This window comes from Ailuropoda melanoleuca, chromosome 18, assembly GCF_002007445.2.
Source record: "Ailuropoda melanoleuca isolate Jingjing chromosome 18, ASM200744v2, whole genome shotgun sequence".
Classification (NCBI taxonomy): Eukaryota; Metazoa; Chordata; class Mammalia; order Carnivora; family Ursidae; genus Ailuropoda; species Ailuropoda melanoleuca.
This window is the reverse complement of record NC_048235.1, coordinates 23,439,549-23,463,131: the sequence shown is the minus strand read 5'-3', so window position 1 is coordinate 23,463,131 and position 23,583 is coordinate 23,439,549. Positions and strand designations below refer to the sequence as shown.

Below are 23,583 nucleotides of genomic sequence, written 5' to 3'. Positions count from 1 at the left end.
AAGAGGGAGAAGCACAGAGAACAGGTGGAATTATTTGACATGAAGAATACCTGATTGAACCTATAGAGGAAATAGAGCCTATAGAGGAAATTCACTAACAAATGTTTTCTTTAAGATTTTATGTATTTGAGAGAGAGAGAGAGCACAAGAGAGCATGACCGGGGGTGGGGTGGGGGGTAGAGAGGGAGAAGCACACTTCCTGCTGAGTAAGGAGCCCGATTTGGAGCTCCATCCTGGGACCCCGGATCATGACCGAGCGGAAGGCAGATGCTTAACCGACTGAGCCACCCAGGTGCCCACGAATGCTTTTCTTCTTAGAAAATTAATATGTAAACAGAACACATTGGCACAGACACAGTCCCCAAACATTCAGCTGCAGCTCTGAGGTCTTCCTATATCTGTACCTTTTGTGGTCCCTGCTTGTGATGATTCCATGCTGACATTTGCCACTATTTTTAAGACAAAGGCTAATAATTCTATAACTGAAATGCCAGTACGGGACTTACTATTTTTTCCTGCTCTATAACTTCAAGATCTCCTACACCCTGTGTTCCAGGCTGAGTGGCCCGGGGGATCCTCTTTGGAGAAACACAGCGAAAGGAGTTAAGATGACTCATTTTAACCGGTGACAATAACATTTGAATGACTCTTTAGAAATGAGAAGTTTTAAATTGAAATAATCCAATGACACCAATTTGGTCCAGGAGTGAAGTCAAATGGATCCATGGAATGGAGACCCCTCCAGGAAACATGGTTAAAGTCATTGACGGTGAAGCAGGTCGCAGTTTTCAAAATGTCTCATGTCACACCAGATTATATTAGCAATCTGTTAATCAGATGGCCCAGATGGACACCCGCAAGGGAGGCTGGGAAAAGGTGATTCTCTGGTATTTATGCTCCGACAGATGGGTGCTTCCAACGTGGCTCAGTTTGGCATTGCTGCCAAATCCACAGCTAGGGAAATTAACACAGATCTGACTTGCTACGTAAATGATTCTCTGGAGCATGTTTCTCCTTTCTTTCAAATGGCTGCTTAAATTTCACCTCTTTCATGAAATCTTTCCAGGCTGATATCTCTTGGCACGTCATCATTCAACATTTATTCCTTTTGGCTGTTTGAGACTTAGTGGACACCCACACGGTTCTCCGCTACCCAGCTTGGCAGAGTATAAGGTCTTGGTGAATCAGCTCACAGACGCAGATTCGTGATGCTTAAACATATACAAATTAGCAAATCCCACAGTTAGAAGATAAAACACATGGAACACCAAATGAATAATTTTAGTGTCAGTCATTAGTATAAAGCTTTGTAGCAATTTATCCCATCATTTTATTATTAATTGCAATCGCAAGGGCTGGCCACAGTATTGGTTGGGAAATGTTTGTGGACGCTGCGGGGAGTAGGGGGGCCCAAGTGAGCGCCCCAGGCATTCCTATGTGACAGGCTGAGGCCAGCCCAAAACACTGGTTTAACATCCGCAAATAGATCAATATAATAATATATCATATTAGTAGAAAATAGGATAAAAACCACACGGTCATCTCAATAGACTCAAAAAAAACACTTGACAAAACCTAACTCCTTTCATGTTAAAAATACCGAACAAACCAGGAATAGAAGGAACATTCTCAACCTGTTAAAGGGTGTCTATAAAAAAACCCATAGTGAACATCTTATGTAATGGAGAAAGCCTGAGTGCTTTCCCTCAAGATTGGGAATGTTGTTAGCTTGAAATTCAATGTCCCAGGGGAGATTAATCAGCCTCGTTTGGGTTATGTGTCTGCTCCTTTACCCTTCAGGGAAGGACAGAGAAAGAATCTGACTCTGGGCATTAGTGGGAGGCAGGGGCTGGGCTCCCACCAAGATGCCCCCACAGCAGGGAGGAGGTAATTCCACAAGTCTATTCAGGTGCTCTTAAGAAGGGGTCCAGATCCCAAGTAGTCAAAAAAATCAACAAAGTGTTGCTGTTTGGTAATATTCAGGTCTAGTTGCTCCAAGTTCTTTGCCATGTCACCACATTCAGTATGTCTTTGATAATTCAAAAGATTTTTTGAGATCCTAATTATGAACATCAATGTTATTAAAGAATCTGGCCAATGGATTTTGAAATAAAGGTTGTCCATCCTTGCCTCCAGACCATTCCTTTCCTGAAAGAGTCCATGTCTGGTGACTCTACTCTTCTCCTGGGTCCAGGGAGAGGGAAGCCAGCAGTAGGTGTATGGTTTCTTACTTTCAGTTGCTGTAACACGGCTCCATCTGGTTAAAACTTCTAGAATGGCTATGCCAGCAGCCCCTTTACTACTAACCACCCTTCTCACCGGATCTCCTCTTTTCCTCTTGAAAGGCTCAACCTGGGTCTAGTTTGAACCTTTGTCCTCTGTTAAACTTTCTTCAGCTTAGCTCACCAGGCACCTCATGCTTGGGGATTTGCTTGTCTGCCCAGCTTCCTCGCCTGTTACCACCTCTTGAGAACCCTTCACTCTAGCAATTCTGGAGTAATGGGAATTTCTTAGAAAATACCTCGGTGCCTTCATATATTCTACTCTGTCTGCCTAGAATGTTCTTTACACAGATAACACGTCTTTCAAAAGTTAGCTCAACATCACGACCTCTCTGAAACCTGCCCTGATTGTGCCTCTCGAAGGCCAACCCCTATCTCCTCTTTGCATCCATGACATATCTGTGTGTTCCTGCTGTTACATTTATCCTACTGTATTGCAGCCATTGGTGTCCTGGTCTGTTACCAGTGCTATAAATCGTAGGACACATATCTTAAATTATTTTGAATCTTTAGTGCTTGGTGCTTCATAAAATTCTTTAAGTGCTTACTGCACGGAATTCAGAGTTTCACTTCCTGACTTTTTTTCTTTAAATCAACCAGAGCTGAGAGGGAGGGCAGTTTTATTAATAATAATCAACTAAATTCATAAAGCACTTTAGTTTTCATAAAACAAGCTGTATTTTCTAGATCAGATCAGAAGGCTGAGGCATTAAATTAAAAAGTAAAAAAAAACACAGCAGAACAATCATTAACAGCAGTTCAACTTGGTTCAACATGTATCGGGTATTTCCTACACGCAGGACACTGGTCACTATGATATCGGTTTATTTTCACTAGACAGTGAACTTCAGAAAAAAGGTAAAAATATAAAGTTTCAGAAAACCTGCATGATACATCCCAGTTGTGAGAGTTCAGCATTGCAGATTTTATTACATAATTCTTCTGTCTTGTTTCCCTTATATGGGTTGAAATTTTGGGGCATAACCATAAATGCAAATCTCCTGTTAAGATATGGATAAAAATAGGAGAACTAATATAAGATTTTTCTAGACAGAATCTTGAACATGCCAAAAATTACCTAATAGAACTCTAGAGGCCCAGGGGCCGAAGTCTAGATTTTGGTTTTATATGTGGTTCAAATTTAGGATGACATTCAGTCATTTCATGACACAGATGGATTAGTCAGGGTTCTCCAAAGAGACAGAACCAATAGGGTATATGAATAGAGACATTGATACAGATATATAGATAAGAGGAGATTTATTATGGGAATTGGCTCACATGATTATGGGGGTCTATATATACCACAATATGCCATCTGAAAGCTGGAGAGCCAGGAAGCCTGGAAGGCTGCTGGTGTAAGTCCTGGAGTCCGAAGGCTGGAGAACCAGGAGTTCTGATGTTGGAGTGCAGGAGAAGATGGAGGTCCCAGCTCAAGACGAAAGGGAGAATTCACAACTTCCTCCATGTTTTTATTCTTATCGGGGTCCTCAATGGATTGGATGATACCAGCCCACATAGGCGAGGGTAGATCTTTATCCAGTGCATCGATTCAAATACTAATCTCTTCAATAAACATCCTCACAGAAAGGCCCAGAAATAATGTTTTACCAGCTACCTGGGCATCGCTTAGCATCTCAAGTTGACACATAAAATTAACCATCACAACCGGTTCAGTTAGCCCTAGGAGATGTTTGCAAGATGTGTCTTGTTGGACCACATCTAAAGTCAGTTAAGCATTTGACCACCAAGTTCTGGAGCACTGTTGTAGAAGGACGCTGTCCTCGGCAGGGAACAGAAGAGTTGGGTCCTCTCCTTTAGAAATTATTCACCCATAACTTCTAACACTACAGTCATAAATTCTTCGCTTATACTAAAAATGTGCTAGATGGTGGAGCTCAAAGATGTTTAAGAAAAAGTTCTTACCAGGGCACCTGGGTGGCTCAGTCTGTTAAGCATCTGCCTTCGGCTCAGGTCATGATTTCTGGGTCCTAGAATCGAGTTGGACTTCCTGCTCAGCGGCGAGCCTGCTTCTCCCTATCTGACTGCCCTTCCCCATCAAGTATGTGCACTCGCGCGCTCTCTCTCAAAATAAATAAATCAATAAACCTTTAAATAAGAAAAATTTCTTACCTTGAATTTAAAATCTCAAGGGTGTTGGGGAACAGAAATGTAAAGAGATAGAGTAAAATGTTGTGTAATAATATGAAAAATAGTGATTAGCATGACCCTGTAAAAACTGCCTGCCTGTTTAAGAAAGTCTTTCTATATTTTGAGTAGTTTGCTGTTCAGGTAAATAAAAAAACATTTATTGAAATTAAGGTCTTTTTATCTAGAAGCATATATATCTTTTTATTAATAATATACTATTTTAATATTAATAGAAATATTATAATAGTATAATATGTAACATTATATTTACCATATATTGCATTTAATATTAATAAAATCTGGTAAGTTTTTATAGTTTCAATCTATGTCCACTATCTTTTTTATTCAAAGTATTTTCTAGATTTTGTTATTTTTGATTTTTTTTAAATTTCCATTTCCACTGCTTCTTTGCTTTCAGAGAAGATACTGTTATTTTGTTTCCACTCATGTTAGCAAATTCTCTTATTAATTTTAGTTTAACTTAGGGTTTATTAAGTTTTCTGGATATAGCGGCATTGGTAAATAAAATATTTTCTTTCTTTTATAATACATTTTATTATACTGCCTATTTTGTTTCCCTATCTTGTAGGAATGACTGCTGAATTTCATCAAAGGTTTTGAGCATATATTTACAAATCATATGGATAATATAACATTAATCCTTTAATTTTTGAGGTAATTGAAGATTTCCTAATGATAAATGAACTTTGCCTTACCAAAATAAACCATGTTTGTTATTCAGTATTATGCTTTTTAAACTACTTGATGCAATTTGCTTTATTGTGCTTAGACTTTTTGCCTCCATTTTTATATGTTATATGTCTGTTATGAAGTATTAAAATTATATTAATTTCATAAGATAAAGTGGAGTTACTTCCAAAATTTTCTCTGATTAGTAATAGTTTTAATAGTTTCCAAATTATCTTTCATTTAAAAGTGAACTCGATCTCAGGCAAAAAAAAAAACTCACCTGAGCCTAACACTTAAAAAGAAAAAAAAAGCATCTATTGAACTACAGTTTAAGAAAAAATGCCCTCATTTTAAGAGGATAATCTAATGAGTTTTAGCAAATGAACACATCTGTACAACCACCATCCCGCGCACGATCATCTCCTAAAGTTTCCTTTTATACCTTTTCAGTCCCTGTCACCAGCCCCAGGCAACCACTGGTCTGAATTCCATTCTATTGCTTAGTTTTGCCTGTTCTAGAGTTTCATATGGATGGAATCATACAATATGTACTCTTCTGTGTTTGTCTTTTTTACTTAACACGATGGTTTTGAGAATTATCCAAGTTGTCGGACCTATCAGTAGTTTGTCCTTTTTTATTGCTGAATAGTATTCTGTTGTACGGATACACCTCACACACTGTTGACCCACTCTTGATACATATCTGCGTTAGTACAATTTGGGGCTACAGTGAACAAAACTGCTATAAGATTCATGTCAAATTCTCTTTATGAACACATGCTTTCATTTCTCTTCATTAAACAGCTAGGAGAGGGATCACTGGGTCATATATTAAGTAGATGTTTAATTTTATAAGAAACTTGCCAAACTGTTTTTCTAAACTGGTCATTTTGTTTCATATACTTACCGGCAATGGATGAGAGTTCCAGTTGCTCCACACTTGATATTGTCAAGTTGTTGCTTTTTTAATTTTAGCTTATCTAAGTGCTTGTAAAGTTGTGTCTACCTAATTTGTTCTAATTTGTGTTTCTCTGACAATTACAAGTATAGAAATCTCTTTATGGATTCTTGGCCATTCATATATCTACTTTTGTGAAGGGGCTGTTCAAATCTTGGTTAACCAGGTAAAAATTTTGGTCATTTAGCTTTTTTTAAAAAAAAATAAGCTCTGGCCAGTTTTATTAAAGAAAACTTATGTGATTTGCTTTTCCTGTCTGTACTGGCATGCTTCTAATAATACCAGAATCACTGGATCGATGAGAGACAGTGCTCATACCCTGCAGTATCTCCCATATGCGGGGCCCAATTCCATATTATTGCCACTGTGGGTGGTGGACACCGGCTCTGGCCAACATGGCGTAGTATTCGACCTCAGATTTCCTCAAGGTTGGGCAGTTGTTGGCAAGGACTACCAGTTTTGCTTTGCCATGCCTGATCATTTTCAGAGTCTGCTAGTACCCCAGCACATACTTTCCACTTCTCATAATGAGTTGGAGCCTAGAGTTGATTGAATCCAGAGATTTTTGTTTTCTTTGTGACCATCTTCCTGCCTTAGGTACGGGAGAGCTCCAACCAAGAGCAGCTGCCAAGGTGGCTGGGAGCAAGAAAGGAGTCAGCTGGCTTCTTATTATTGAGTTATAAGAGTTTTTTATATATGGTGGCTATGAGACCTTTCTGAGATACGGGTGGGTCTGATACCTGTGGGTCTGCAAGGTCAAAACGATTTCCAAAATAATATTTGCCTGTTTTGTTGACATTTGAACTGATGGTAAACAAACAAACAAACAAACAAAAACTAACGGTGGGTAAAACTCCTACCTCCTTACCATGAATCAAGGTGGTGGCACCAAACTGGACCAGTGGTCAGTATATTCTCCACTGCCACACCCTTGTAGTTTTAAAATACGCCTTTTTTTTTCAACTTAAGAATGTACTTCATGCAGTAAAAAAGATTAACTTTATTAAATTTTAGCCCGGTAGTATATAGCTTTTTAATATTCTCTGTTACTAAATGGGGAGCTTGCATGAAGCCCTTCTGCTGCGTACCAGAGTTGGGGGAGGAAGCCGCCTGTGCCACCATCTGAGTTGCAAGCATAATGAGTCCCGCGTCTCACAGAATACCATTTTTCCAGGAAAGAATGACTGATAGACATCTGGCTATTCAGACTCGGGTACTTGGCAGACACGATTCTCAAAAATGAATGGTGCATATGTGTCACTTCAAGGAAAACAACTGGCAGTATTTGCTGCCAATGATATAATTTGAGCTTTCGAAGGAAAATTATAATTTTTGGAAACTGGAGTCCACCATCATGAGCTTACTAGCTTCCCAGCAGTCCAAACCTTTTCTGATGATATCAGTAGGGATGTTCACAAGGGTGACTTTAAAGATATTGTAGGACAGAAGGTGTCAATATTTGGAATAGCAGCATAAGTTAGTGAACCCCTATTTTCCAAATGACCAATGCATGATGTTACAAAGTCATGCATGGGTGAAAGATCCACTCGAAGTACAAAATAGGCTGATGGATTTTATTTTATTTTACATATTTTATTTATTTTTTGAGAGAGAGAGAGCCAGGGGAGGGGCAGAGGGAGAGGGAGAAGCAAACTCCCTGTTGAGCAGGGAGCCTAATGGAGAACTTGATCCCAGGAACCCGGGGATCAGCACCCAAGCCAAAGGCAGACCCCTAACCGACTGAGCCACCCAGGTGCCCTTAGGGTGATGGATTTTAATAAGAGCAGTACGAAATCCTCATTGATGTGGTTTCAGATTCCACACTGCAGTTAACCAGAAATGACCACTTCTTAAATTTTGGTCTTAGTATCTACACTAATTTCATAGGGAGGACATAACAAACTACCAGCAACTTGGTGGCTTAGAAGAACAGAAATGTATTGCCTCACAGTTCTGGAGGGCAGAAGTCTGGAATCAAGGTGCCCATGTCCTCTCTGAAAGCTCTAGCAGAACGACCCTCCTGGCCTCTTCCATCTTCTGGGAGCTTTAGATGCTTCTTGGCTTATAGAAGCATAATTCCTATTTCCACCTCCACCTTTGCATGGCCTTCTCCCTGGGTCTCTTCACACTGTTTTCCTTCTATATATATCTGTGTCCGTATTTCTTTTTTATAAGGACACCAGTCATATTGGATTAGGTCCACTCTAATGCCCTCATCTGAACTTCAGCGAATCTGCATAGATCCTCTTCCAAATAAGGTCATATTCTGAGGTACTGGGAGTTAGGACATTGACATATTTTTTGGGAGGCAGAAAATCAAACGAATAGCAGCACCAAAGAATATCTACACGTAATTGGAAAGGTTGTTACTTCTTCTGAAGCCCACACTTATCTGTGTGAGGCCAGATTTTCTTCATATCCTGCAACCAAAACAATAAATCACAATTTACAGCCTCTGGGGATTAGAATGTTACCTTTTTCAGGTAATGGTGGGACATTATTCTGCTCACCACAGGCTGACAGAGTCGATTGAAAAGGTGAAATGTGGGGACAGACCTAGGAGAGGACAACACATGTCATTAAGAACAAGTTAGGATATAAGGATTTAAAGACAAATATAAATGTTACTGAAATTCTTATGTCACTCACAGATGTGGCTTTTTTCAGCTGGTGTGGGTTATTAAGAGCCAACACTGGCTGTTCATAACAATATAGCTGCCATTGGTATCCACATATCACTTCATTTAGCTGAGACTGACCCCGGGTCCTCACACTTTGAGTCCAGGTACTCACCTCTAGCTTCAATTCCTTCCTGGGAGGAAAACTAGTCTATATTCTTAAAACTCTGAGTTGCTCCATTGTGTCCCTCAAGACCATGAAGCATCTGAGATAATCTGGTTCTAAAACAACACTTCAGCAGAAATCAGTATGATACACTAGGAGATTTTTGTGAAAAGTGGAGGGGTCCTTTTACGTGGTTTATGCAATCAGAGCATACAACAAATTTAAAGAAAACTTCAGAGCATATGGCATTCTGGTATCTTCAAAGTGTGGTTTGATGGGACCAGCAGTGAACACGAAGAGGAGGTATGATTTTAAAGAAAGCTGTTGGAGTACTGTGTTGCAAATAAAATCTAAGCAGGCAATTTGCAATTCAGTTTTCTGTTACTTTTTTTTTTTCCTGGTGTTTTATTGCTGCCTTGCACTCCCAAACACTATAAATGTTCCTTGCCAGTTTTACATTCTAAAATTCTAACTTGGTCATGTTCTCTCCAAGAATCTGACATTCATTTCTCCCGGTGTACTGGAAAGAAGGAATGCCACAGATTAGCTAAATAAGGGGATGGGACGGTAGTCTATGTCTTTGGTAATGTGTCACCAACTCTCATTTTTATCCATCATCTTCTTCCCAGAATGGCAGCATTTGGATAAAATGACCTTCAAATCCTTCCAGTCCTGTAAATCTGCGACCCTCCAGGGATTATGTTTGATTCTGGCTTCTCGACCCACCAAATCCGATCCCTGTCGGGGTCCCATTGTTTATGAGAGCATTCCACTCCCGCAGGGACACAGACTAAAAGAGGAACGGTGTCTTTCAGGGTTTTCTACTGTTACTCTTTGTATTTACAGTCTACTGACCGCCAGCCAAAGAGAACAGACACCTCAGTCATCGGCACAGACCCAGGTGGGGAAGGCCTAGCTTCTGCCAAGGTGCGCTGGGAAGACAGGAGGCAGAGCAGGAGACCTGGGGTCACGGTGCTGCCCTAGTCTGGAAGCTATTAAGCCCTGGCGTTTCAGTGGGGGGTCTGAGGACCAGCAACAAAGACCTCACCTGATGACGATTTTGTTAGAGACTCTCAGGCCCCGCTCCAGACCCGCAGGATCAGAGTCTGCCTAGAAAGGAGAGTTCCAGGTGATTCTTGTGCTCGTAAAAGTTTGGGAATCCTTTGGTTAAGCATGGCTGAGCGCTCCTACTTTTCCCCTCCGCGTGGCAGTGGCCAGGCCCCGAGTTAGGCGAGTGTCTGCTATCCCACGGCAGGAGGGGTGACCTGCGGAGAGGCGGGCGCGGTGCTCCGGGCAGCCTGGCTGGGTCCCCCGCAGCGCGGCCCCGGGAGTGGGCGGTGCCGATGCTCCCACGCCCCGCCCGCGGCCCCAGCCAGCCCCCAATGGGCGGCGCGAGCGGAGGAAAGCCCGCCCCCGGCACCGCCCGCGCTCCTACCGCCCGCGGTCTCCTCCCGCGAGTGCGACGCCCTCCCCGAGGCGCCCGGTAGGTTCCCCGCCATGAGGCACCGGGAGCTCTTCCTGCTCCTGCCGCCGGTGCTGGCCGCTCTGGGCGGCCTCGCGGGCTCCGGGACCGGTGAGTGGGGCCGTGGGCGGGGCGCCGTGGAAGGGACTGCAGCCCGCCTCGCAGGGTGCGGGGGTGGCGGGCTGGGCGGCGCTGCAAGGGGCGGGAGGAGAGCTTGGGGCACCCTCGCTGTTGTGCGCGACGCCCCCCACCCTCTGTTCTGCAGTGACCTTCCATAGAGGAGGGTGACTTCGGGCCTTCTGGGGGGCTGCCCGGGGAGTCGCGAGGCCCCTTGCTTCTCTGCCCGAACGCCTTCCCACCCTGCCCAGTGGGTGGAAGGGTAGGTGGGCTCAGCGGACACACGCGGTGACTTTCCTTCATCCCTCCCCAAGCGTGTGGGAGAGAGCTGTCTGCACACCTGAGCGCAGGGCGCACCCTCTTCCTTCCCCCGGCGTTGTGGCCCAGTGGGATTCGCTGTCTAGCCCCGGCGGTCTCCGAGGGGACCCGCCGCTCAGCGTTCACCAGGCAGCAGATTTGGCCTGGGTGGAGGCCCCGGGCCTTGGGAAGACATAACCTTGCTCCAGAAGCAGCGCGGGGAAAGGGGGCTTGGGGTCTGAGGTGCAGTTAGGACGCAACTTTCTGTGGCACTTGTTGATTCCACTCAGGTTTAGGCAGATCCCCAGGGCAGAGGAGAGCTGAGTCTATGTCCCAGGGTGACCGAGACACCCACAGTTGCCAAGGGGTGGTGGCCGGTTGGTGGCTTAGCCACGTGTAGGAGGGGCCTAGCGTTTGTCAAACCGTCTGGCCTGAGGAGCTCTCCGGACAGGTGCTCTCAATGGCCCTCATAGATTGAGGGCTGGTTTTAAATCATTTTAACTTACACAGACTCTTGGTCAAGGGGGTGTTAACTAGTTCGGTGGAGGTGCCAATTTTAACTGGGTTGTTTGTCTTCCAGGAGCGATTCTAACCCACAGGGTTTGTGCCTCACCTGGTGGGGCATCGATGCAGTGATGAGAAGCCCTTGTTCTGTGTGGTCTTTTTGCATCACTCCTGAAGAACCCTTACAGTTACTTGCCTTTTTTTTACTAAGCGGTGGTTCCCAAAGCCTTCTGGCATGTAGCCCTCTTTAGGATGTCCGTTCTAGAATAGCATGTGATCACCCTACTTGGCATATTAACAGACTATGAGAAAGCTACCCTATACTTAACATACAAGTAAATGTATTAACACATCTCTTACTTATTCACAGCAAGCATCTACATAAGTGAAAAGTAATGTTTTGAGGCCCATCTGCCGGTGCGTAGAATCTATATTCACACTTGGTCTCCAGACTGAGAAGCACCAGGGCAAAATATTGTTCAAGGTGTGACTCACCTGGAAGGGTGAGTCTTTGAGGGCTGAGTGGACCCCTAATTGGGATCCTTCTGGAAGGACCTGCTGGAAGTGGTAGCAAAAGAGTTAAAGCTTTATGAAGATTTATATGGTGGGTATAGGGCACCAAGGGGCTTTGTGGCCATTTAATCTATGAATCTTTCTCTTCTTGTCACTTATTTACTATTCTCATTTTGTAGACAGAAAACTGTGATCCAGAGAGAGAATGTAACTCTCCCAAGGTCATATTGTTAGTAAGCGGTCTCACTAAAAGGTCAGCCTATGTAGCCAGACAGCTAAGTCTGTGCTCCCATATTAGTGGCTGGTAACATCACCTGCTCTCAGTGGTTTTGGTCAAGCTAAGTGAGATTGCCTGGATGGTATGTGAGTAGATGGCAGAGTTGTTAGCTACCAATTAGTAACCAATACTTTATGAATATTTTATTTAAAATGTTTCTTTATAAGCCAGCCTTAAAACAAACAAACAAACAAACAAAAAACCTTGAGTAGCTAAGCTAAAAGTACTATCTTAGAGGGATTCAAGTAAGACTGAGAAATGATCCCTTACCACAGAAGGTGTGGTCTACACAATGCCCTTCCATTGTCAACTTCCATTACACAACTTTGCGTACCACTTTCCATTCCATGTACAAATTGTTCCTGGGAGTAAGACCATGGAGGGGGGGCAGTCTTCACTGCATCTGACAGAGACTTCTAGTATAGGCTATGTGGTTTATCTTTTCCAGGAACTAAAGATTGGCTTATTCTCTTTGAAAGTTAGGACAGTGTAGTAAATTCAGTATAGTTAGCCCTTCCTGGTGCTTTCTTCTGAGGAACACATTCCATAACAGGCTTATTTTTGAGCATTAATCATTCAAGGTTGATAAACACAAGTTCGTGACTTGAATAAAACAGTGTAAATCAGTCTCACACGAATAACTGAAAACTTAAATATTTATAACCAACCTATTAGAGGCATTTTTATGAAGAAAGTATGTAGGACCCCAAATCCTAATCTAATTTTTAGATGTGTCTGCATGTGCTTAAAAGTAAACTGGAGTCTAGACTTTGAGCTTAGACTTCTAAACACCCAACTCTTCGTACAGAGTCTTTAAGATCAAACCAGAGCTGAAGAAGTTGCTGGGTCTCTTTGAGCACAGTGCAAGTCAGCCCCATTCGAATGGGAAAACAGAGGCGAATGGCAGTTTCCCAACTGCACACCACCAGAAAGAACAGTTTCCATGGATCATGACTGCAGAAGTCCTATGGATTTTTATGGTACTGAATCCCCCTAGTGTTCTCCTGGGTGTTAGTTGAAGGACCTTCCTCTGAATGACCTTTTCACTGCAGCTTCTCCTGAAAAGGTGCTCTCTTGTACCCGAGGAAGCCAGGAACTCGCATGGATTTGCTTTTCATTCATCCAGTGCAGATGAAGTAAGGTGTAACATGACGCGGCAAGCTGCATGTGGGGAAAGGTGCATTCCTGTGGCCTGGCTCTGCGATGGACAGCAAGAGCGCCCTGATGGGCCCGATGAGCAGTGTGGTGGGCACTCCTCGTTGTATCGTGTTCTCATCCATTAATGGTCCTTAGTGCTGCGTGCCTGGCTGGACGGTGTCGGGTCTTAGGGTTTTCCCTCTTAGGGGGTATTCGGAAATATGCGGTGTTCTGGGTTGTTGCAGGCTTTCAGCAGGTAAATCTAGGGATGTACACGTTGGTAGCATTGTTATCAAGACAAGTGTGGAGGGCTAGTTGGGATAGAAAATCCAGCACAAGTCTGGCTCTTACCTTCAATTCTAGCTTCAACATGTGGCAGGTACTGAAACTGGAATGCCACAGATTGCCTCATGGGAAACCCTCACCGGCCCCAGGGCACACACTTACTTGTAAATATATACAATCAACTAGTTCAGCTTTGCTTAGAGCTTTTGGACAATGAGAAGATGATTTTTTAAATTGAGGACAAAGAAAACTACAAAACCAATAGAAGCCAAGTTAGCCGTTTGGTAAATGTCTTCCTGAAATTCAGCTCAAACACCTCTGTGCTAAGAGTGCTCCCAGCCCCAGAAGGGACACCTGAGCCCCTGTAGATGAGGAAAGCCTCTTAACAGGTACCTCACATCCTCGAGCAGTGAATATGGAAGGAGAAAATTCCTGATTAAAAGAGGGAACCCCCCACCCCCACCAAAGAACTTGGGAAGTGATCCATTCCTTTTCTCTACCCCACATGCACATTCCTGGGCTGGCCACTTACTGTAACTAATTTAATGTGAAACCTTTGATATTAAAACCTGTACTATTACAGGTTCGAATTAAATTTTGTACTTGCAGAAATGCCTTGTGCTCTGCTCCCCGGTACATTTCCCCCCAAGTGTCAAGGTTTACTTGCTTCTGCCAGGAGGCACACTTAGGTGGCAATATTTGAAGGTCCCATTAGACCCCAGACTGACAGTTTCCAGGTTGTCTTCGATCTTAATATGGTCTCAAACACCAAAAGGGTTCCAAGAAGTGAAGCTATAAAGCTATACTGGCCAATACCACATGTGAAGACTTACATGTATTTAAATGATAAATATAGTTCTTTTATCCTACTAACCACACTTCAGATGCTCAGTAGCCACGCGTGGCTAGTGATGGCCACTTTGGACAGCGTGGGTACAAAACACTTCCATCATTGCAGAAGTTTTTATTGGACGACAGTGTTCTAGAAGCATGATGGGGAGCGTAAGCATTATTGGGCTGCCAGGTGATTGTCCCTAAGCCAGGGATATGGTGTGTTGTTAAGGGTGACATGGAAAGGACAGGCAAATTTAGGATGGCCTCTGTGGCAGATCAGGACTTAATTGTTCTTTTTGCTACTTCATACTTTCATACTTCATATGAAACCCCAGTTGAAAAGCTGTCAGTGCCCTGACAGACACCTCTTCCTCTCTGCCTCTCGAACACTGCTACCGGTCCACAGAGGAAGTGTGTCGTGGACATCCACAGGCCTGGCAGTGTGACGACGGAAAGTGTATTCCTATTAGCTGGCTTTGTGATGGTGCCGGGGACTGCCTGGATGGCTCCGATGAGGTGAACTGTGGTAGGTACAATTTATTTTCTCTTCGGACATGTTCTCTCTGTGTTAGCCTCATTGATGACCTCCACGGTATTAAGCGACACCAGCAAGTCACTAGATAGCCTTCTGTTGGACAGTGGCAAAATCCACATGTTCACTTGTTGCCGGGATGACAGGTGACCTTTTATCCACTTCTGCATGTTGCAAAATTACCTAAAAGATTCTTGCCTCTGTTGGCTTTTTAAACTCCTTTGGGGTGAAACTTCCGTGTACAGAGTTGGGGCCACATGTCCAGTGGCTAGCATCCCGTTCAGTTCTTGGTCTTCTGGAGACCAAATCCATGAGCAAACCATGAATACTCAAATACACAAGCCTGCAGGTCAGCCGTTCCACCTCACTAAGCCGACGCCTGCCTTTTACAGAGAACTCCACAGCATGCCCTGGCCAGAAAATCCAGTGTCCGGGACATTCTCAGTGTCACGAGGCTTGGGAACTCTGTGATGTCCATAGGGACTGTGAAGATGGGCTCGATGAAGCACACTGCTCCCCGAACCGCTGCCTGGTGGGCCAGTGGCAGTGCAGGAACAAGGTGTGTGTCTCGGATAGCTGGAGGTGCAATGGGGTCAATGACTGTGGGGACTCCTCGGACGAGGATGCCTGTGGTGAGTGCCCCTCCCCCTCTTTCCCTCCCCCAACCCCCCCCCCCCTTGTCCTTTAAAGAGGAAGGTTGTACCATGTGAGATGCTTTCCGTAAGTTGCGTTTCAATTCCTATGACTGAGACTTCTATCCTATATCTAAAAACAGGATGTTTCCTAGCAATAATCAAGATGTAGTTATCCATGGAAACATTGAGCAGTGCTGGACACTCTAGGCAATATGTCCACGGCACAGAACACAGGAGCGCCCATATCTGAAGGAGGTCTCCTAACAGACGCCTCATGTCCTTGTGTAGTCACTATGACAGGGGGAAATTTATTAAAAAAGGACCCCCCAACCCCCCAACCCCTGCAAAGAACTTGATGAGTACCACATTCCTTTTCTTTACCCCACGTACACAATGCAGTGGAACCTCCAACTTCTTAGTAAACCACAATCCCACTTGATCTTTCTAGAAGTAAATCTGCAATATTGAATATATTCAGATTCTAACATTTTTATCACGTATAAACTGGTTTCTTAAGAGGGTCTTCCTTTAGGGCTCATGTTGACAGACTTTAACACCATTTCAATTAGAACTACTTAATACTAATTCAATTCGAATTCAATATTATTTCAACGTAGTGCCCAAGTGGCTTCCTTGACTTCGTCATTATCAAGTCTTAAGTCCCAATTCCCTGACAATTCTGCTTAAAATGATAAGACTTTCTTTCCTACCTATACTTGCCTTGGGTTCTAGAAATACTGCCACCTTACTGTAATTAATAATTGTCTGTTTTGACTCCCCCTTCCCCCACATGCTGTTGGAAAAGGCGGCTTTCCTTCCTACACAGCTTCCTGTCCAGAAGGCATGGTTCGATGTGATGAAGGGAAATGCATCCTGGAATCCCTGATGTGTGATGGGGAAGCAGACTGCACAGATGGTGCTGATGAACCCGTTACATGTGGTGAGGACCCAATTGTCGGGTGTCACGTGGGGGTGGGGAGAATCCGATTACATCAGCCGATGCCTTAGTTATGGGGGTCCACGCTCTCAAGACAGTGCTTGGACCAAACTCCTATGTCAGCAGTCATCCTTTGTGATGGGTCCCCCACATTTTACAAGTTCCAGGCCTTGGCTCTGGTCTCCTGTGGATGCGCAAAGCTTACCTGAGCTGTAAAAGTTTTCGAGTTCTCCTCACGTTATGGCTCTAGGGAAATAGACTAAACACCTCAAACCACATTGCTCCGAAAATTCTGGAATAAAGAATATAGACTTTGCCACTGAGAAGCAGATCACGTGTTCAAGACCATATGATGAATTCTCTAAGGATTTAACTGAGGAAGGACTGAGGAAGACTATTTCCTGGTGAGGAGGGAGGTTCCTGAGCAAGCATCTCAAGCTTTATTTATTTTTATTTTTTTAAAAGATTTTATTAATTTATTCGACAGAGACAGAGGCAGTGAGAGAGGGAACACAAGCAGGGGGAGTGGGAGAGGAAGAAGCAGACTCCCCGCTGAGCAGGGAGCCCGATGCGGGGCTCGATCCCAGGACCCTGGGATCATGACCTGAGCCGAAGGCAGACGCTTAACAACGAAGCCACCCAGGTGCCCCTGCATCTCAAGCCTTAAAACCTTGTGATTCTCACTATAAAAATCACTGTTGGTTCAAGTTGGGTGGGAGGGGGAGAGGGCACCTGTCCCCAGGACACGTTGTCATCTGTCTCATTTCCTCCTTAAATCTGGGCTTAGATGCATATGATGAGACCCTGTAGTGCTGCTGAGGGCTGTGAAAGCTGCTTTCTACTAAAGGAACACATAAGACACCGAGAGCATGAACAGTGGGACAAAGCACAGGTTTCCAGTGCTGTAGAGATAATTCACTGAGGTTAAGGAGTTACTCTATCTCCTCCTGAGGTGAGGGTCCTGGCCACTCATATTTTCTAGAGAAAATGGGGAAGAGGTTGCTGGCCCTTTCGTGGGTGAGCAATACACCAGCATTTGAAATTGTTCAGACTGTCTGCCTAGAAAAGTCCTTTTTCCTTCTCCATGATTCCTCACTTTCCCTGTTCTATGGTCTTTCCCCAAAGCCTCCACATTCCTAGGTCAGAGGGCAGGGTCAAAGGTTATTCTTTAGAGGTCCTCTGTAGCCCTCACACCATGTAGGGGATTGTTAACACCACAATTTAGAAAACGTTTGCTCTGTACCGTGTTCAACTCTCCTGACCGCTGCCCTGTCTCTACCAGGGAAAAACTGCTCCCTGGCCAATGGGGGCTGTGAGGGGCAGTGCAGTGACACCACCTGGGGAGTCCAGTGTTCGTGTGGAGCTGGGTGGCAGTTACAGCCGGACGGGCAGAGCTGTGCAGGTCAGAGTTCATCTGGCTCATCCTCCGAAGTTTTTACGGCAGTGGGATATACATGCCATGCAACTTACCATCTTAATCATTTTAAGGGTATAATTCAGTGGCCTCCACCACATTCACAACATGTGTAAACATCAGCCCCATCCGTCTCCAGAACTTTGTCATCCTTCCCGACAGAAACTCTGTCCCCAGTCCCTGGGAAACTCCATCAACTTTCAGTCTCTGAATTTGCCTTTTCTAGTCCTGCATGTAAGTGTAGTCATGTGGCATCTGTCCTTTTGTGTCTGGCTCATTCCACTTGGCCTGTCATTAAGGTTCATCCATGTCATAGCAGGTGACAGACTCTCCTTCCCTTCCTAAGGCCAAATGCCTCATTGTATGTATGTGCCCCATTTTGTTTATCCGTCTGTTGACGGGCATTTGGGAGGTTTCCACCTTTTGGCTGTCGTGGACAATGTCATGAACACTGGCATACACATGTCTGAATCCCAGCTTTCGATATTCCAGGGTATACACCAGAAGTGGGATTATGGTATCCTGCAGTAACTTCTACGTTTAACTTGAGAAACCTTCAAACTGTTTTCCGTGGGGGCCACCCCACTTGCCATTCCCCCCAGCAGCACACAAGTGTTTCCGTTTCTCCACGTCCTACCATTCATTCTGAATCAGCAACGCCCCCAAGAGTGTTGCTAGGGTAGCCTCCATCTGGATTCTGTACCAGCCACACACCCAGGGGCTCTACACTGACATTCCGGCTGAATTACTCTTACTCGTATGGCAGCTCCATAGAGCCAGGGGCTGTCTGTCCCAGCACCCAGCACAGGGATTTCCACATAATACATGTCCAGTGAGCATCTGAAAGGGGGCCCAGTGGGCCCAAAATGCTCAAGAGATTACTCCATGGTCACCTCTGACTTTGACTCTCTATCATCAGATATAGATGAGTGCTCCAAGGCCTACGGTCCCTGTGGCCAGCTATGCCGTAATGTCCCAGGCTCCTACTCCTGTGCGTGTATTCAAGGTCACCAGCTCTACAATGGTACCAGTTGTCGAGTTACAGGTGAGTTTCGAGACCCTACGCAAAGCCTAGCCCTTGCTCTGTCCTTAGTGGTAATTATAGATAGAAGGGCTGTCGATTCACTTTAGGGTCTAGTATCCAGAGGTGACTTTATTCTTTCCATAAAGAAGCTGCTATTGCAGCATTCCGTGGCTAAATCAAGCGTCAGTTGCTATTGCGTGTCTTTATTTTTCTTTCATTTTATTTCTTCAAGTAATCTGTACACCCAACATGGGGCTACATCTTATGACCCCAAGATCAAGAGTTGCATACTCTGCTGACTGAGCCAGCCAGGTGCCCCTATTAAGTATCTTTAAAATGACTTAGCTATTCTGTAGGCTATACACATAAGTGCTCCAGAGACCCCGCCGATACAATGTTTACTTGGCCTGTGCTGCTTTAATCATGACACAGTGAATTCCATTCGGCTGCTATGTACGAGGCAGGGAGAGTACTTCTGTCTAGGATTGGGGGAAGGGCTGCATCTGAAATCAAATAGGTCCAAAGTTCCAAAGATGAGTTGGAATGTGTTGGAGTTCAGAGGAGGAATTGTGACTTAGGGTGGTGAGCAAGATCTCCTCTAGACACACCTGAGTCCAGACTTGAGGGATAAGTGGATTTCAGCACGGCAGATGAGACAGGATCTTTGGTGAAAGAGAACAGCGCGAAAGAAGTGTCAAAGGAATGTGTCACTATTCCTTTTCCACCTTCTATTGCAGATGATGCTGTAAAAATTCTTATAGCGGCAGACAGAGAACTTGGGGTCCTGGATCGAAGAACAGGCATCTATGAGCCTCTGATACCTATAAAATCGAGGTCTACTTCTGTTGCCTATGACCTTGAGAGAAGCATGTACTTTTGGGTGGATGAAGTCTTACATGTGTTCGTCCTTGGGAAGCCAAACTCAGTTCCTCTCTATCCAGGTATATTTCCTGATGTTAAGAGCCCTAGTTTCTTAAAGCTACGTCAGCAGAGTATAAGCAGCCTATGGATTCATCTGGACGTCGTCTCTGACTCACTTGTGAATCGTGAGAGTGTATACATACAAACCCGATTTGAGATAAGACCACGTAATTTGGCTCAACAGGAGCTTTGGTAGAGCATAACCAGAGAATGGATCGCTGTAAAGAAGTACAGAAAGTCTGGGGATGTGGGCTCAGGCCAAGGTTAGTTTCAGCTTCATCCCTAGGTATGTGACTTTGAGCAAGTTGTTAACTCCTTTGAACCATACTCAGTAAGACGACCGGGATAGCCCTTGTCTCATTGGGGAAGGGAGGGGGGCTTCAAGTAGAATGGTACTTGGGATGAACAATTCCTAGCAATTCCCCTGAGACTTCTGTAATAGCTATTGCCCCAAACTGAGGTTGTTGCATTCTCTGGATTTCTTGGTTCTGCTTCTGCTAAGGTCCTTCTCTTTCCCTACTGCCCACTGTAGATTGCACATAGCATGTCTCTGGTCTTCCTTCCCTGTGTCCCATTTGCCACCCCATACAGCTCGAAACCAGAAGATGTAGAAAAGTTTAGTCTGAATCTTTTTTTCAAGGTAAGAAGAAGGTAGAATAATACAGGAGCATAATACTGTCTCGTTATCCCCAGAACTTAAAACTGTAGACAGTATCTCTTTGGACTGGCTCACGGGGCAGCTGTACTGGGCTAGCAGCTTTGCGAGGGTCATCTGTGCTGGTCTGAGTGATGGCAGAGGCTACGTCAAAATCGTGGAAAAGGATCTGGTGCCAGAACAGCTTATCGTGTTTCCCACAAAGAAGTAAGTTGTGTTTCTTTGAGAATGTATCCTAAATCATTGGTTATCTTTGATGTTTAAATTGATAAGAGAGCCCTTCAACGTTTTCAGTGTAGGTCTCATTTGCTCCAGAAATGTCTTCATTTTAAGTCTAAATCGAATCCTAGGGAGAGCAACTTTTCAGCCCACTGAGTCTGAGGGCAGAAATCTCTGCATTCTTAGCCGCACAACGGCCTGAACAAGAGCGCTAAGGGAGCCTGGCTGTTTAGGACAGCGCATGTGCAGCGCGGTGGATGGGGGCGGGGAGGGGGCGGGGAACGGGGCTTGTTCAGGACAGCGCATGTGCAGTGCGGGGGGTGGGGGGACTGTTAACACTTTGCGCTTCTGCGTTCCTCAGGTCCTTGTATTGGGTAAATCGTGGCAAGAAAGGCGCGAGAACTATCGAAGCTGCAGGGATGGACGGCTCAGATCGGAAGGTGCTTGCAGCTGTCCACATGGAGGAGCCTGTGGGGCTGACGCTTGACTATGTGACCGGCCGGCTGTACTGGATCAGTGAATATAAAGAGGTACTGGAGAGAGGTCAGGAAGGAAAACGTTTTAGTCGGGGCTTGGTAGGACCGTGGGTAACCGCAAAGTTCTCCGAAGCCTCGCACGGGCACTGCAAGGTGCCTTCTGGCCATGAAGACTGAGAAAAGCAAGCTATGATGGCATAGTATCTTTAGTAGAGCCCGACCGGATCGACTTCGGTTGGGAGACGCAGTGTGACTTTCTCAAACACTGCAGTCAGACTTAGCACTGGAATTTCCTGGTAGCATAGGTCATATTCTATGTTGTACCCAGGGTATAAAACCTTTGAAGATGGCAGATCACCTCCTTGAAAGCATGTCGTTAAGTACCTCTTAGTACTTACTTGCATTCCTATTTCTAGGTCTTAATATTACTGTTGATTTTATCTTATTTTTGGAAGCATCAAACTGACAGACCAATATGACATGGTGGCTAAAAGCATAGGCTTGGGAGTCACAGTTTTTTTCTAAGACTTTAGTTTTTTGTTTTGTTTTTGTTTTTAAGATCTTATTTATTAGAGTGCCCGCGAGCTTGCGGGGGAGGGGCAGAGGGAGAGGGAGAGACAGACTCCCCGATGAGTAGGGAGCTGTACTCGATCCTGGGTTCCTGGGATCATGACCTGAGCTGAAGGCAGATGCTTCACCGACTGAGCCACATAGGTGCCCCCATTTTTTTAAAAGTGATCTCTACACCCAGGGTGGGGTTGGAATTCATAACCCCGAGATTGGGAGTTGCATGCTCTACCAACAGCCCCCCAGGGACCCTGGGAATCATATTTTTAAGTCTGTTACTTCAGTTGTGACTTTGGCCATTTATGGCACCTGTTTGAGCTCCCATTGCCCTCTCTGAAAAGAGAGAATGTTTACCTTGGAAGGCAGTTGGAGAACATAGGTAAAGGACTTGGTACAATGTCTGGATACAGTGAAATATAGTAGCTATTTGTACAGTGTACCTGTGACCCCAGTTTGTGCAAGAAGCAGTCCGGCCACTGGCTTTGGCGTTAGCCTCCATGAATTCTAAGATGCTGTCGTCTTTATCAAGTTGATAGCACGTGAAGATGGTAAATCGGCGTCCACCAAGAGGTGCACTGACGTTGGCATCTCTTGCTAATGCTGCCCGGCTCTCATACCCTTCAGTCCATAGAGACGGTAAATGTGGACGGCAGTGGGAGGCACACCTTTCCTGAGATCTTCTTGGAAGATGACAACCCAATAGGACTAGCTGTATTCGAGAACTCTTTCTTCTGGGCAAATAAAATACGGCTGTTTCACACTTCACCCCACACCCCAAAGGAGAGAGTGATATTGCTCAATGCTTCCATATCTGCTTTCTCGGTGCTCCACAAATCCCAACAGCCCAAGGGTATGTCATTGACACGTTAAGTGTTTATTGTTGACTAAAAGTTTTCTGTTCTTGACAGAAAGCTGAAGAAAGCCCAGCATCCTGTTTATTAGAGGAAGTCAAATATTCATTGACTAGGAGTTAAAAGCTTTTGTTAATCAGAAATTATATGTCAGATTCAACTCAGATAATGCTTCTTAAGTGGGTCTGAGGGACTCACTGAAGTAGAGAGCCGAGACCACTATTTACTTCTAAAGGAGTCTTTCTGTCTGGAAGCCAGGCAGTCCTTTTGTCTTAACTTTAGGGCAGAAGACTTGGTTGTTGGTTGAAGACTTATTGGCCTGAGGTTAATATGGTTAAGTAATTGCTACTATCCAAAAGGGATTACGGGAGTTTAAAGGTCAGCATGCCTACCCTAGAAGGTAACAAGTGTACTAGGATTCCTCTTAAGGCTAAACTAATTTAACTCCCCTTGAGTATTAAGTTTTGAACTAGTATGGAGAATTCTGAAATCGTATCTAACCTACTTCTATTTGAAAATAGGCAGGTACCCAGCATGTGCCCCAGGCTCATGGCAGCCACCTCTGTCTCCTGTCCCCTGTCCATCCTATAAGTGTGTTTGTCCGTAGGGAATGTTCCTTTTACCTTCTGGTACATGTGGTGGTAAGTATGCTGGGTGAAATGGGCTTGGCTCAAGGAGAGGCATTGCATGGTAGGCCTGGAAATAACATAGCTTCCGTTTTGGGATCACTTTTACACTGACAACTTTACTTTGATAAGTTTTGTTATCCAAAGATCTTGATTAGGTTTTTTTCATTGCGTTAAAAATATAACTATTTTGGGGTGCCTGGGTGGCACAGCGGTTAAGCATCTGCCTTCGGCTCAGGGTGTGATCCCGGCGTTATGGGATCGAGTCCCACATCAGGCTCCTCTGCTGTGAGCCTGCCTCTTCCTCTCCCACTCCCCCTGCTTGTGTTCCCTCTCTCGCTGGCTGTCTCTATCTCTGTCGAATAAATAAAATCTTTAAAAAAATATATAACTATTTTAACGACTTTCAAGTGTATAGTGGCATGAGGTGCATTC

At 44.7% G+C, this 23,583-nt stretch overlaps 1 protein-coding gene across 3 annotated transcripts; it reads left to right on the top strand.

The window, feature by feature from the left end:
- Positions 1-10,344: 10,344 nt before the first annotated feature.
- LOC105238532 (low-density lipoprotein receptor-related protein 8-like) lies at positions 10,345-23,289 on the top strand. 3 transcript variants are annotated; one of them, XM_034647634.1, is made up of 10 exons: positions 10,359-10,438; positions 14,698-14,817; positions 15,216-15,455; positions 16,264-16,398; positions 17,678-17,797; positions 18,729-18,854; positions 19,571-19,774; positions 20,448-20,616; positions 20,990-21,158; positions 23,044-23,289. In XM_034647634.1, the coding sequence occupies exons 1-10, from the start codon at positions 10,363-10,365 to the stop codon at positions 23,260-23,262; spliced, it is 1,578 nt and encodes a 525-aa protein (XP_034503525.1). In that variant the 5' UTR covers positions 10,359-10,362; the 3' UTR covers positions 23,263-23,289. The 3 variants fall into 3 exon arrangements, with proteins under 3 accessions (XP_034503526.1, XP_034503525.1, XP_034503524.1); XM_034647633.1 differs by lacking the exon at positions 10,359-10,438 and adding an exon at positions 11,652-13,280 and having other exon boundaries at positions 16,285-16,398; XM_034647635.1 differs by lacking the exon at positions 14,698-14,817 and having other exon boundaries at positions 10,345-10,438.
- Positions 23,290-23,583: the final 294 nt, after the last annotated feature.

What these genes read in the sequence shown, in the direction of transcription:
- LOC105238532 (XM_034647633.1), top strand. Translation starts at nt 13,070, where the DNA reads ATGACCTTTTCACTGCAGCTTCTCCTGAAAAGGTGCTCTCTTGTACCC. An exon ending in TACCAGTTGTCGAGTTACAG is followed by an intron (nt 18,855 to 19,570) that starts GTGAGTTTCGAG and finishes CTTCTATTGCAG; the next exon opens with ATGATGCTGTAAAAATTCTT. An exon ending in GGATCAGTGAATATAAAGAG is followed by an intron (nt 21,159 to 23,043) that starts GTACTGGAGAGA and finishes ATTTGAAAATAG; the next exon opens with GCAGGTACCCAGCATGTGCC.